General features: G+C 34.2%; 1 protein-coding gene across 4 annotated transcripts in view; it reads right to left on the bottom strand.

The window, feature by feature from the left end:
• Positions 1-16,518, bottom strand: part of BBS9 (Bardet-Biedl syndrome 9) — a 347,462-nt gene that overhangs the window by 103,036 nt on the left and 227,908 nt on the right. For all 4 annotated transcript variants that reach the window (XM_090415673.1, XM_090415671.1, XM_090415675.1 and 1 more), the window contains 2 exons: positions 14,356-14,496; positions 5,284-5,379 (listed from right to left, as the gene is read on the bottom strand). In XM_090415673.1, the coding sequence (XP_090271799.1) occupies positions 5,284-5,379; positions 14,356-14,496 (237 nt within the window). The remainder of the gene's footprint in view (positions 1-5,283; positions 5,380-14,355; positions 14,497-16,518) is intronic.

The raw sequence follows: 16,518 nt of genomic DNA, 5'->3' as shown, positions 1-16,518 counted from the left end.
TATACCCTATTTGATCACAAAAGAAACGAAGAAATTATGAAAGAATTAAACCAAGAACCGGTAATAGAAAAAATTTAAAAATATAAACATAAATGGATGGAGCCTTAAAGTACAAGCCATTAGGAAAAAGAAAACCAGGACGTCCTCTTAAACGATGACTTTGAAGGCCGGAACAGGCCATATTAGGCCTAAATCCTTGATATGCATGATGATGATGCTTTCCAAAATATTTTCTTGATTTTTGTTAAATTATTTTTGTACATAACTTAGGATATAAAGTTTGCTACATCTTCTCTATATTCTATGAGAAAACATGTTTGCTATTCAGGAACTTTTGATATAATATCTTCTTTATTTTCTTGTGTCCATCACTGGGTTCTTATTTTTCTATACTTGAAAATAACTTCAATTCAGGCTTCGTTGGTGAAATCAATCAATTTTTCTTCAGATTTTGCAACTGTCTCTATAGTTTGATTCTTGTTTTAAACCTTTTTCTTTTCCAGTATTATTTATATATCTGAGTCTACAGTTTCTGTCTGATGTTTCACGAGGTTGAAATATAGTAAAATCATGGAATAAATAGGGAATGGGAAAAAAAAATCATACTAGATAAATACTCTTCTAAATCCAGATGGCGTGAGGGTTACAGATGCAGAAGAGGTTGTTCAATGAGCGCCCATTTTGTTAAAAGCTATCAACCTGGTGAACACAACATTGAGCTCACTGTTGCCTCTTCACTAGATGAAGAAACGCAGGTGTGTGAGGCTGAGGTATTGCACATTAGAGTTGTTTCACAAATTGAATAAGAATTCAGTAATAGGGGCTGATGGAGTATCAGCATGTGTGTGCTAAAAGTGTGTTCAGCTGAACTGGCCATTCCTTTGACCAGGCTATTTAATATGAGTCTCAGAACAGGAAAGATTCCACAGGAATGGAAAGAATGTATGGTAATTCCATTGCACAAGGGTGGTGCAAAGACCGATGTATCCAACTATTGACCAATTAGTATCTCAGGAGTGGTGGTAAATATTTTGGAAAAATTGGTTAGGGATCACATTCAGAAATGGGTTGACAGTGAATCTCTACTTTGCAATGAACAACATAGGTCTACTAAGGGAAGGTCATGTTTTAGCAACTTGCTCACATTCTATAACAATGTTAGCACTGAACTAGACAAGGGAATGGGAATGGATACACCATGATACTTTTGGATTTTGCTAAGGCTTTTGACAGAATACAGCATGGTAGACTGTTGCATAAATTGGAGAAAATGGGTTTGGGTTATACAATATTAGCATGGATAAGAGTATGGCTGAATGACAGATATCAACAAGTGGTATATGGGAGATCCGAGTTTGCAAAGTTTAAGGTAACACGTGGTGTCCCACAAGAATCAGTGCTTGGCCCACTGTTATTCAATCTGTACATTAATGATATTGGGAAGGATTTGACAAGCAACATACAGCTATTTTCTGATGACGCAAAGATAGGTACAGTAATCAGGAATGCTGCTGATATGCAGTACTTGCAGAATGATTTGAATAGGCTGGAATTGTGGGCATAGGAAAATGGGTATCAGTCTAATGTGAGTAAATTCATTCACTTCAGCATGATTAGATATCCAATGTATTATATTGGTGGGATTAGGCTAGAAGAAACTGATAAGGCTAGGGATCTTGGAGTGTTAATAGATAGGAAGCTGAAGTTCAGAGCCATGTAGCAAAGATTGCAAATACAACTCAAAAGATAATTGTGTTGAAAGGAATGTTCACATGTAAAGATAAGGATGTTATCTTTACATGTGAACGACAATACGTGAACGAAATGTGAACGAAAATACATGTGAACCGACCGATCAGCATATCAGGAGTCGTTGTCAAGGTCTTGGAAAAAGTAGTCAAGGGAAAAATACAGGAATGGATTGATGAAAATGAGATACAGGGGACAGCATGGCTGTGTGAAGGGTAGATCATGCCTCAGTAACTTGCTCAAGTTTTATAACAAGGTGACGGCAGAACTGGATAAGGGAAATGGGTTTACAGTGATACTGCTGGACCTGGCAAAAGCGTTTGACAGGATACCACATGGAATTCTAATCCGTAAACTACAACATATGGGAATGGATATAGGGTTGGTGAGATGGATAGGTGGGTGGTTGATGGAGAGATATCAAAGAGTAGTTTATTCAGGAATAGAGTCCAAAAGACGGCCTGTGACTAGGGGTGTGCCGCAGGGTTCTGTTCTTGGACCACTGCTGTTTAATCTGTTCATTAACGATATAGGGAAGGATCTAAGTGGAACAGTTCATTTGTTCACTGATGATGCAAAGTTGGGTAGGGCGATAGTGAATGCAGAAGATGTCAAAGTCTTGCAGGATGATTTAGATAGATTGGAGTTCTGGGCTAAGGAGAATGGATGTCAATTTAATGTGACAAAATGTAAGGTTATGCATTTTGGGGTGAAAAGATTAGCAGCAGTATACCACATTGGTGGAACTGTACTCCAAGAGATTGATGAGGCCAGGGACTTGGGAGTGTTGGTGGATAGGGAGATGAAGTTTAGGGGGCACATTGCAAAAGTAGCTAAATCAGCTCATCAACTCACTTGGTTGTTGAAAAATACCTTGACGGGCAGAGACAAGCAAGTTATTGTACCTCTGTACCGAGCCCTGATAAGACCTCATCTCGACTACTATGCCCAGATTTGGTCACCTCGGTTCCTTCTTGATGGGGAGGAGGTGGAGAGGATCCAGAGGCAAGTGACTAAGATGATAGCAGGTCTATGGAATGAACCATATGAGAACAGGTTGAAGAATTCTGGGTTGCAGAAACAAGTTGATAGGCAGAAAAGGGGAGATATGATTGAGATATTCAAATTGCTAAAAGGCTTCTATAGGATTAATTCAGAGGATATTTTTGAGATCAGGACTGGTGGTGGGAGAACTAGGGGACACCTATGGAAGCTGGGCAAGAGTGTGGTTAGCAGGGGTGTTAGAGCTGGGTTCTTTACTTTTAGAGTGGTAAATGAGTGGAATAAGCTGCCAGAGTCTGTTGTGGGTGCTATGACAGTGAGCGAGTTCAAGGCAAGGTATGATAGATACCGTGAGAATGTCGAATAGTTGTGTGGACATGATGTTTAGGGCCTCCCTCGATGAGTCTAAGGACTCCCTGGAGTAGCCCAAAATAATAATAATAATAATGTTATTTTGCCTCTTTACAAGGCCTTGATAAGACCTCACTTGGACTATTGTGTGCAGGTTCTGGTCTCCTGGTTTCCATTGTGATTCTGATATATTGGAGAGAGTACAAAGGAGAGTGTTAAAAATGATATCAAATTCTCAATCTGTCTTCTTAATCAGTGGAATACTGATTAAGAAGACAGATTGAGAATTTGTAAACTGCAGACACTAGTAAACAGGAGAAGGGGGGGGGGATATGATTGAGACGACTTACAAACTTCTGAAAGGGTCATACAGGATTTCAATTGATGGAATTTTTCAATTTATGGAGGGTGGGGAAAAGATGAGAAGGCATCCTTGGAAGCTGAGAATGAAGGCTGCCAAGAAGGGTGTGAGGGCTAGATTTTTTTTTCTCAGAGGGTGGTGCATGATTGGAATGAATTGCCTTTGGATGTTGTGAGTGCAAGCAGTGTGAATGAATTCAAGAATAAGTATGATAGCTGGTGTGTGTAGTATGTGGTCTTCCTCGATGAGTCTCTGACTATAAAATAATTGATGATGTTTTTGAAACATCTCCATAAAAAAGTCTCTGACTCCCTGGAGGGGAGTCAGAGACTTATTTTATTATTATTATTATCTTAATGATAATAATAATAATAAAAATAAAAATATATATAAAAAATCACAAGATATGAACTAAAAATATAAGGAATAACACTGAGAATATGATAAAACCAGGAATAAAAATGAAGAAATGAGTTGTTTTTTTTAAATATAGAAAGCTAAAACATACTAAAATATGTGTGTACAATTTAAAAGTAACATTAATTATTATTTAAAGTATGGTAATAATTAAATTAATTAATAATTAAATATAATTAAATTATTTAATATTAATAACAATAATTAAAATTGATTAATTTTTAATTATAAAGTTTTAATAATAAAAATTATAAATTACTTTAATAAGCTTATTTCTATTCCAGTTATATTCTAGTTTTATCATATTCTCTACATTATCATATATTTATTTAATTTGTATCTGGTGATTTTCACTATATATTTTTATCTAGTATTATTTCCATATTATGATTTTCATTCCCTATTTATTCTACTCCTTTACTAGATTTTGACCTTGAACTTCTTTTTTTTTATTCAATAATTTTAACATTTTTAATCTACAATCTTTACATATTTTTAAATTTCATATTTCTAATGACTTCTGCCTTGAAATGACTGAAAATTGATGAACTTCCAATGATTCCAATAATGTTAAACAGTCAATACTACAAAGATAGGCAAATGTCATTATATTATTCACGTTAAATAACACAATAATTCCTTCATTTCAGTAGGGAGTTCCATAACAAAAAATGTGCTTGCTTGTTCATTTTTATAATTAAATCTAAGGAGCTAAGAGCTACATCATTATATTATTCATGTTAAATAACACAATAATTCCTTCATTTCAGTAGGGAGTTCCATAACAAAAAATGCTTGCTTGTTCATTTTTATAATTAAATCTAAGGAGCTAAGAGCTACATGAACCACAGATTCAGAATATCACTAAGTCGTGTATACATTTTTCTGTACACTCATTTTTATTAAGTTCAAACACTTTTGGAACAGCCTTAAGACATCACATCAACAAGATTTTTCTTGTTTATGTGTATTTTCCTGTGTGAAAATTACGCAGATGTGGCACATGGTGTTAGGAATGACTGGTCTTATGTCATGAGCAGAGATTTAGCAAGTAATTGCTATTATTATTAGACCTATCTTTTTTTTTGCAACTTTTTTTCAAAAACATTTCTATACGTCTAAGATTCATTTCCTACTTTGTTGTTTAAATCTCCAACAAAAACCAATTTTCCGTTATATCAGCTATTCTCTTTAATGATGTGAAAATTTTTTTGGAAATATTTTTATACTGAAAACAATACAGAAACAATTGACAATACTTGAAATTATTTTATGCTTTATTTAATTTTAATCATTCTCACAATAATAAGCGATATTAAATTTAGAAAAGAAACTAGAAAATTTTTAAAAAACATTACAATTCAATATTTTTATACTTTTTTAATTAATTAATTTAAACTTACGTGAGGTTTTTGAAGCAAGCAGAGTAACATGCTGTCCACCATAATATTCAAATCCCATTGCACTTCCAGAAGTATTTGAAACATCATCAATTAAATCTGCAAACAAGAAACAGTTACCATGATACATTTTGAAGAATATATTCAGTTTTTATTATCCATAAATATATCCCAGCATTTTTACCAGAACATTCAATGAAAGCAGAGACAGAAAGCCTGAGTTGCACTGAAATTCTGAAGGAAGATGGCTGCACAGTTTGAGTGCTTCGACTTCAGGAAATTCAGCTTCAGAGAAATAACTGAAAAGTTCAGATTGATAAAGACCACAAATGAATGCTTCAAAATGAGATGAAGAAATTTTAGGCTACACCAGATCCAAAAGAAGAGATTCTAGATTTAATATTCTCCAATGTGAATTTCAGATATGATGATATGTATGTACTACCTTGTACTGAAAAGAATCATGTAAAGTATAGTTTGGATGGCTGAAAAGGACAATAATTATTGAGGTGACCAGCAGACGTTCCATTAAGATGATATTTGATGACATCAAAACTATGTCATCTGCATTATCTAGGTCTTCCAGCTGTGATACAGGAGTCTCTTTTATATTTCTCCTATAACCTTTTCACCTATAACTTTTTTCATAGTCTAATCAATGACTATGCTAAAAATACTCCAGACATTATGTAACACTGTTGCACAGTGGTCCTTATCCCAAACCACTGTGCTGCTTATTATGCAATAACACAACTTTTTCTTTATACACTTCTTTTATTGTCATATATCTGTCAGAAATTCTACAACATCTAATTCTTCTTGCTGGGTCTCCTCATGTCTGAGGATGGACTCATGACCCTAGCCACAATGTCTATCCATTTTTCTCTGTCTTTTGTTGCAGCAGTGGTCAACTCCACATTAAGTCCAGTAATCTTTTTAATCTGAACCATCTTTATCCAACCATCTTGGTCATCCTCTTTTTCTTTGTCCTTCCACTTTGGATGATAAGTTTTTCCAGGTTATCACTTTCACATCTTGAAATGTGACCAAAATATTTGAGATGTCTTTCATTTACAATGTCACATAGCTGCCTCATGATTTTTAGTTGACTTATTATACTTTCATTAGACTTTTTGTCCATCCAGGAGACTCTCAACATCCTTCTCCAGCACATCTTGAAGCTTTTTATCTAGTCCATATCTTTCTTGCTGAGTGTCCAAGATTCAGCACCAGCTGATTGTCTCACTATCAATACTATCTCACTATCAATGTCTCACTATCAATAATATCTCACTATCAATGCTTTGAAAGCAAAATCTATAAAATTTAGGAATAAGGAGGTTTTAAATCTATACTTTGTTTAATGATATTCTTTAAAGTAAAAATGTGATGCACAGTACTTCCACCTGTTCTAAAACCAACTTGTTCATGCCTTAATACCTTTTCTATTTGATTATATATATATATAATATATGTATGGAGATCGATTTACTCGGTTGTTATACATATTTTTAAAAAGAATTGAATGACTTAAACCGAGAGAAATGGAAAACTCAGTTTATCAGAACTACACAACTAGTTTCACCTTTTTTAAAGCCTTCGGTCAGGTGCACAACATATTATAAAAGAAATAACCATTAAACATGGAGAAAAAACTGTGAACATCACATAAAATAAATATATATATTTAACGTTAAAATGTTGAAGCCAATGTATTCAAAGCTGTTCCCTCGTTGGCTACATTGTTAGACGTGATATAGCATCTCGTGAGCGCCAGTATTTGATCACAGCAGAATGACAGTCAGAAAGGTTGTAGCTTAGGTGTTGTTTAGATGTATAGGGTTGAGGATGATTTCCTTAGATTCTATAATCTTCCTTTCCAAATCGTCATGGCAATGGAAAATGTTGTTAGATTTGTCCCAAAGGATAGTATGGCTATGGTTTTCTTCATCAGAATTGGTCGAAAACAAAACATGGCTAGATAAAGCACTGGCACGTGTTCTCTTGTAAGCGATGTTCCTCTTGTGTTCCTCAATGTGTAACTCTATTGACTTATCTGTTTGGCCAAAGTAAGGAACGTCACAGTCGCACCAGATCTGATAAACACCAGGATATTTAAGATTATGATGACTAGGTTTTGGCTTACTAGAGAACAGATTTTTGGAAGAGAAGTAAATAAAGTTCTTATGTTGTATTTTTTAAGAACCTTGGTTAATTTTGGAGAAACAAAGCTTATGTATTGCCTTTTACATTATTCGCCTCTTCATTATGGTGACTAGGAGGATTAAATAGGAATTTTTAGTAATCTTTTGAGAATATCCATTTAGTCAAAAAGTAGATCTAAGAAAATTGATTTCTTTATGAAGTTCAACCGGGTCATCAAGAAGAGAGTGAGCTCTATGTCCCAAAGTAGAAATTATTCCAAATTTTTGAGGAGGATAATGATGGGATTGACTGTGGAGATATGTGTTGGTGTGGGTAGGTTTTCTATAGATCGAGATTTTTAGTTTTTCTAAAGAACGGGTCAGTTTGATGTCTAAAAAAAAGGAAGGGAACTATTAGCTTCAAACTCAGCCGTAAATTGAATATTTGGGTGTTGACCATTTAGATGTTCAAGGAATTTCAGGAGAGATTCACGGACATGGCTCCAAATTAGGAAAATGTTGTCAACATATCGTTTCCAAATTCTTTGTTTTAAGGGATAGGAAGATATAGCTTTAACTTCCAAATCGTCAAGATAAATGGAGATACAGGAGATAAAGGATTACCCATAGCAAGACCATGATTTTGTTTAGATGGTATCCTGAAATTTAAAGTATCCTGACTTGATGCAATGAGTAAGTAAGTAAGGCGAAGATCTTTTTAGATAATTAATCCTTAAGTAGTACCAGAACTTAGTCTGTAGGAATTTGTGAACAAGGAGACTATGTCAAAGCTAGTCATGATTTCATCTTCTTTGACAATAATATCTTTAATATATGACACAAAATCCATAGAGTTATTAATAAAAGATGGTGACTTGCCAGAAAAACATTTGAGAGATTTTGCCAGATATTTGGAAAGGTTGTATGTAGGAGAGTCAATACCTTCAACGATAAGACAAAGTGGGGTATTTTCCTTGTGGATTTTGGGGACTCCATATAAACGTGGAATCAATGGATGGAGAGAGAGCGAAGAGAAAGGCGAATGTTTCTAGACAGTTCAGAAGTAGTTTTCAATAAGTTGTTGGTCCGGTTTTGGAGTTCATGAGTGAGATCTCTCTCGAGGATTGAGTAAGTGTCACTCTGTAACAATTCAAACATCTTATTTTTATAATCTTCAAAGTTAAGAACAACTGTGGTGTTGCCTTTATCTGCGGGAAGGATAATCATATTTTTGTTATTTCGTAACCTCTTAAGAGCCTGTCGTTCCAATGGAGAGATGTTGTTTGTAGGGAGTTTTGCTTTATTGATGATAAAAATGGATTCAATACAAAGTAGTTTTGTTCTTGTGAAGGGAGAAAGGAGGTAGCCTTTTCTATCTTAGTAAGTAGTGATTCTTTAGGGACAGATCTGGGAGATGAAATAAAATTTAATCCTTTACTGAGGATACTTTTTTCTGCATCTGAAAGAATGTAAGTTGATTTATTAATCACAACTTTGTGATTAATAAATCATATATATATATATGTGTGTGTGTGTGTGTGCCATTTCATCTTTTTCTTGTCTGGGTAGTGACTGGAACTTTTCCAGTCTCTAACATATTACAAAAGATAACTTGCAAATTATCAGCAGCACTTTCTTTCATTGTCTTGAATTTCTATTGCTATTATTGCCACATGATTTTCTACTTTTTCAATTTGTTCTAATGTAATATTTAAATTTATACTTATAGGATATTCTTCTTATTATTGAACTTATTATGTCATTTATGTTGTTTTCAATATTTAAAATCTCATCCAAGTGTTCTATCTTTTAAAAACCTTATTACTCTTCAATTAACAGAACACCATTTTTTATCCCTTATAGCATTTACCTGCTGCCTTCTTCCAGAGCAGTTTCTTATTACCACATACAATTTTCCAATGTGGCCTAATAATGCAACCATCTGTACTTCTTCTGCTATGCAGTCCTTGCCATGCTTCCTCCCTATGTCTCATGACTAGTTTGATCCCAGTTCTATTCTTTAACTACCTTAACCATCCACAACTCATTTTAAATTAAAATATGCAACTTTGATTCTATCCCCCTCCCCATTAGAAAATATGATCTACACTTTCAGCAAATAACTTGTACTGAAACATTTGTATCTTTTTTTACATCTTTCTTTTCAAGAGTAAACAGCTACTTTTATGGAGCTTTGTGCATGTCTTGCAAATCCATAAAGTAGAGTACAAATAGATACTTGTGGAGTATTTATTTGTACAAGAGTCCTTTTGCCTGGGTATCACGGGCAACAACCACAAAATGTTTTATTGGATCTCTTTTTCTCTTTAGTGCTAGTCGCATGATATATATATCTTGTTATATCACAAAAGATCAGATGAAAAGCTGTAGATTTGCTCTTCTTCTCTATAACTAATTGAAAAGAAACAAATTTCAATAAATACACTGAAAAGTGGATCAAAACATGGTAGGCATGAAAAAATAAATTGTGTACTGTTTGATGTTTATACAGCATGACACTGGGTAGCTTCATTGCTTTGCTCTACTCCCAAATATACAAGTGTACCTAATAGGCATTATCATATTTCTCTTGTTGGAACTAGAAGTCAAAAAAAATCTGCATACCATGAAAAAAAAAAATCATAGTCAAGCAGAGTTATACATGATTTTTTTTAAAGTGTTCATAAAGTAGAAAAATTACAGTAATACAGATATCATAGTAAACAGATATCTGCTATATTCACTGAGAAATTTAAAATAAAGGAGTAACAAATATTGTGAGTGACAGTTTGGGATGAAATATCGATGTGAACTTTGTGACTGGCTTGGTATACATCCAACAATTCTTACTCAGCTCTTGGCTTGTACACTCACATTTCCAAAATAAATGAAGCTACATTGTCTCTAATTTAGTCTTTTTAATTCTTGTAGTAAGGTAACATTCAATATCTGCCTTTATCCTTTAGCCACAGAGAAAGAAGTTTAAATATAAAGTTGGAACTAGTTTGGGAAATTGGTCTTTTTTAAATGCATTCCATATTCAGGGAATATGCATCTTCTAGATTGCATTCTTCAACATTAATTTTTTTTAATGATATATTGCTACTTGACACATTACCAACAGATGGATTAGTTGCAGAAGTTTGTCTAAATTCTATTATTTATAGTCAAATCAATGATAAGTTTTGTATACTATACACATATAGTTTTTTGTTGAACTATCACTATCATCATCTTAGCACACATAATTATAATGGGATGGGATGCTTATTCTTTCAAGTATGTGAATAACAATTTGGACTAGATAATTGATCAAAGAGTTTGATTCGAAAAATATCTCCATTTAAAATATTTTTCCTATATAGTCAATTAAAAGAAGCAAAATTTCATAAAGCAAACCACTAACTGTAGATGTTGTAATGAAATTATTGTATCCATGCTTCTTAAATGCTGGTAATGATTTTTCAGCATGTTATGTTCTCAGTTATCTTTCTTGTATGTTCTTTTCATAATGGAACAGGCAGGGATCTAAAGGACATATTATAAAGAGGGATTATATCATCATCATCATCATCAAATTCCTGCCATGTACCCTCAAGGGGTGTACAGGATATGATAGTACTACATGAAAAATATTACATCATTACTAACTTCCTATCTACAATTTTCCTCCAAATCAGTCTGTTACTTGTCAAGACTCCAACATTATCAGATCTTATATTTCTATCATCTAAGGCACATTGTACCGTATCAATCCACCTATATCTTGGTCTTCCTCTGGGTCGTTTTCCTGCCAACCTGGCAGAGAACACTTGTTTTGCTAATCTTTCTTCGCCCATTCTGTTTAGGTGACCATACCATCTGAGATTAGCTCTGCTAATGCATTCCTGGATGTTGACAATCTTAAGTTCTTTCCTAATATCCTCATTTTTAATATGATATTGCCATTGATGCCATCTGTTCATGCCTCTAATCTTTCTCAGGACTCTCATACCTGCAGTCTCTAGTTTTTGGTCAAGTGTTTTACTTCTAACCCAGCTCTCAGATCCATAAGTTAAAACTGTTTGAACACTGTCTTGTATACAGCTAATTTAGTGTTCCTACTAATTTCTCTCTTATTCCATATGAATTTATTCAATTGACTTCCTACCATACCAGCTTTGTTGATTCTGTTGTCTATTTCTATATTTAATTTACCATCTTCAGTAAAAATCGTGCCTAAGTAACTGAAATGTTGCAGACTTGTAGCAGATTTATTTAGAAGTATAACATCATCCGCATAAAGCATAAAGCTGACATTAACATCTCCAATTTTGATATCATTTTTAATACCACTTTCCTTCATAATGTGATCCATATAGATAATGAATAACAGAGGGGATAATGTACATCCTTGTCTCACACCAGATTTAACATTAAACCATCTTCCTGTACTTCCTTCAATTCTAAGTGCTGACTTACAACTCAAATAAAGACTAAGTATTGCTTGATATAATGCCCCATTGACACCATATAACTGTAGCGTATTGAATAGCTTCTCTCTTGGCACCTTGTCATATGCCTTTTCCAAATCGACAAAACTTAAATACAGATCTCTGTTATATTCCCATGCTTTCTCAACTATTTGTCGTAAAGTGAAGATCTGATCCTGACAGCCTCTATTTGGCCTGAATCTAGCTTGTTCTTCACCAAGCTTTTCTTCCACAATTCTTCTCAACCGTTTCTCAAGTATACTTGCATAGATCTTCCCAGGAACACTCAGTAGGAAAATACCTCTGTAATTCTCACATTCAGTTTTATTTCCCTTTTTATATATGGGTACTATGAGAGCTCTTCTCCAATCATCTGGAATTCGTCCCTCTGTCCAGGTCCTCTGAACTATGCAGCGCAGCCACTGTAAGACTTTTATACCCCCATACTTGAGCATTTCTGGTCAAATATTATCTACTGCAGCTGCCTTTCCACATTTCATACTTTTCATGGCTTTTTCTACTTCAAGTATGAATATGTATTCCTGATTGCATACCTGGTCAGTGTTTTTTAATCGCTGTGCTCATCACTGCTAGTTTCATTTAGTAATTTTTCAAAGTAATTACTCCATACTTCAAGGATATCTTTTTCTCCTGTTTTCATGTCACCTTTATCATCTCTAACTCCGTTTACAGCATTCTTTCCTCCATTCTTAAGCTTTTTCAACAACCTCCAGAATATTTTGCCACCTTCTTGGTTTTTATTTTCTATATTCTTGCCAAAGTCCTCCCATGACTTTTGTTTAGCTAGTTTTACACAGTGTTTAGCATTCTTGCATTTGTCTCTGTATTCTCTAAGAGCACAAGCTGACTTATTTGACAGGAACTTTTGATATGCTTTCTTCTTTTCCTTCACTGCCTCTTTAACTTCCTGTGTCCACCAGGGAGTTCTGATTTTTTTATCCTTGCAGACAACCTCACCACATGCCTCACTGGCAGAATCAATCAATGTTTCCTTCAGAGTTTGCCACTGAATCTCCAAGGTTTGATTCCTGTTCTCAAACTCTTTCATTTTTTCTTCAATAATCTTTGTGTATTTTAGTCTACAGTTCACATCTGAGAGCTGCTCAACTTTTATTCCCTTTAAAACTTTCTTACATATCATTCTTTTCAATATGAAATTCAATTTTATCCTGCTCAAGACTAAATAGTGATCACTTCCAATTTCAAATCCTCTATACACTCTGGTGTCCTGCACCAGGGACAAAACATCACTATCAACAATAACATAATCAATGAGACTTTTCTTATTCTTTGCATTTTTCTCTCCATGTGAATTTGTGCACATTTTTATGTTGGAACATTGTGTTAGTAATAACCAGTCCATGTCCTGAGCAGAAATCCAACAGGTATTTGCCATTTTTATTAGCTTTGCTCTTTTCTCCAAATTTTCTCAATCTATTTTTGTATGTCTGACAATCAGTTCCTACCTATTTAGATCCCCAACAAGGACCAACTTTTCCTTTTTCGTTGTGTCAGTTGCTTTCTCTAAAACCATAGGCATAAATAAGTCTCATTGTCCAGTTCCCCATTCTCATATTTGCCCACATCACTCTACTTGAGACTGACTGCCATTCAAGAAGATTAGCCTCGTATTTTGTGTTGAATACTATGGCTACTCCTTCTTTTCCTTGTTTGTCATTTCCTGAATATAACATTTTGTATTTATTGCTCAGAAAGATCTCACCAGTTTTTGTCTTTTTTGTTTCAGTCACCCCTATTATGTCGATCTGGTACTTATCTAATTCCTCAGCTAGCTCTATTTCTTTGCCATTCAGGCAAAGAAATAGAGCTAGCTGAGTTTCTTATGTTGATAGTACCGATCTTTAACTCTGGTGATGTTGAGTTGGGGTTTGTTTTCAGATTTGTTCCAGTAGCTGACTTTTCGCTGTTCGCCCTGGTTCCCTGGCAAAAACAACGGGGTCCTTGTTTAACCGGGCGACACCCCAGCCGGCATGAAATTTTGTCATGTTGTACCATCATTTTTTTATTTTGGTTTAACCAATAAGAATACAATTTGGTCGGCTAAATCCCAAATTGCCAGCCCATCCTCATTTGTTCAGTATCCAAGTAGATACCCAACAGGGTGCACCACGAGAAGGTGAGGATTGGACATTAGGTCAGAAGCCCTGGTCGGTTCTCCGCATTCCTTTAAAGGCTATGTGGAGGTCTCCTCTCAGTTATACAGCTTTGACCCTTAAGCACCCCAGAGAGAGAAGAGGGATTATAGTGTAATAATAATTGAAAAAATTATCTCGTTGATCTGTTTAAAATCTGTATTCTTTTTTATGTTACATTATTTAATCAGTTGAATAAAAATTAATTATAAAAAAATTTGAAAATTCAGTATAATATTCAAAAACATTATACTGTATTACTAAAAGAGTATTTAAAAGAAGTACCTGGAAACAAATCAGTCATTGACAAAGCATTTTTATTTGTTTCTATAGTGATTTTGTGTTCTGCAGTTTTTGATGGGACTGAACCTTTGGCTACAAGTTGTAGGGGCAATGCTGCTACACTTTCAGCCACTCTGGGAGAACCTAAGAAAAGTGTTAACAGTAGTAGGTTTTTTCTCTCAATATTATAATTACTTTTAATTTACACATATAAATATACACTAATAGGACATAAAAATAACTCAGATAAATATTTACATTAAGATTTTTATTATTATTACATGAGCATCTCCACAAGGTCTGAAGACTTAGCATGGAGGTCGACACAAATCATTGTTCACACAGTGTTTCTCATACTTAAACACATTCACTGACAAATCACTCTCTTAAGACAGCCTCTTGGAACCTATTCTACTCTCAATATTATAATTACTTTTAATTTACACATATAAATATACACTAATAGGACATAAAAAATAACTCAGATAAATATTTACATTAAGATTTTTATTATTATTACATGAGCATCTCCACAAGGTCTGAAGACTTAGCATGGAGGTCGACACAAATCATCGTTCACACAGTGTTTCTCATACTTCTTAAACACATTCACTGAGAAATCACTCTCTTAAGACAGCTTCTTGGAACCTATTCTACTCATTCACCAAAGAATAAATACACATGTTAGTGTGTTCTTTAATAACCAAGTAATCCTTGTGCAATCTTGGACACCTTAGCAATGTGTCCTCTGAACTTCATCTTCCTGTCTACCAACACTCCCAAGTCCCTAGCCTCATCAATCTTTTGGAGTACTGTTCCATCAATATAGTACACAGCTGGTAATTTTTAAATCACAAAATGCATAACTTTACACTTTTCTATATTAAACTGACAGCCATTACCTTTTGCCCATTTTTCCAGCTTATTTAAATTATCCTGCAAACTCTCAACATCAGCTTGATTTTATATATCAAGCTTGATGTTAAATTATTGTGAAGTACAATAATTTAACATCAAGCTAGAGACTAATAAATAGAGGAATATGTCAGGGTTGCCCTCTCTCACTGGCTTTATTTAATATATACATAAACAAAATCATAAAAGAATGAAAGATAACTAATGAAGGAGGATTCAAGATAAACCGTAACAACAGATTAGCTACTCTACTTTTTGCTGATGACCAAATAATCCTTGGAAACAATGAAGATGAAATCCAAAAATCATTATGCAGTCTAAATAATCTGATAAAAACATATGGTATAGAATATCAACAGGCAAAACAAGTCATGGCCTTCAAAGATGCTAATCCAATAAGAAGCAAAAGAGTAATAAACAACAAAATAATAGAGCAAGTAAATAGTAACCAGCCTGGTTGGCTAAGTGGATAGCGTATATGCTCTCCAGCCAAAAGGCTGCAGGTTCGAATCTTGCCATGGACATGGATGTTTGCGATTGTCTGTGGAAATACAAGTGGTGATTAGCGGTAGATGGCATTGGTGTAGTTGTGGTCAGTTGGTGACTGAATGGTGAAGACAGAGTTGTAGAGCAGGTGCCCTCCCTCGATGAGTACTTGGACTCCCTGGAGGTGTCAAATAATAATAATAATAAATACATTCAAATATTTAGGATGCACAATGTCATATGAAAATGAAGCTGATATATGTAGAACCAAAACTATCAAACTTTTTAAAAGTAACAGGCATTATAAATAAAATTTTTATACCCAATTTATGTACAAAAACACACACAAATAAGAATCCACAATACAGTAGCTAATCCTACCTTACTTTATGGCAGTGGGATATGGACAATAAAAAAAAGCAGAACTGAATCATCCAAAATGAAATTTGTGCGTGGAACTCAAGGAGTCACAATAACAGATAAAATGAAATGCAATGAAATCAGAAATAAACTTGGAATTACAAACCCCCTAAATGAAACAGTTATTTGCTATAGAGAAAAATGGAAAGAACACATACTGAGAATGAATAGAAGCAGAATATCTAAACAAATTCTAAATTACCACCCAAAAGGTACCCGATGCAGAGTAAGACCCTAAAAAAGAAGGAATTGAGTCTGAAACAGGCCACTTGGCCTATAAGCCTGGAAAAAGAAGAAGAAAAAGAAATTAAAGTTGCCAAGAAATTATATTCTTAGTTAACCCTT

The sequence above is a fragment of the Typopeltis vanoorti genome, chromosome 3 (genome assembly GCF_054136105.1).
Source record: "Typopeltis vanoorti isolate ZY-2024b chromosome 3, IOZ_Tvanoo_1.0, whole genome shotgun sequence".
In the NCBI taxonomy this organism is placed as follows: Eukaryota; Metazoa; Arthropoda; class Arachnida; order Uropygi; family Thelyphonidae; genus Typopeltis; species Typopeltis vanoorti.
The sequence above is the reverse complement of the archived record's forward strand: the minus strand, read 5'-3'. Positions and strand labels throughout refer to the sequence as shown.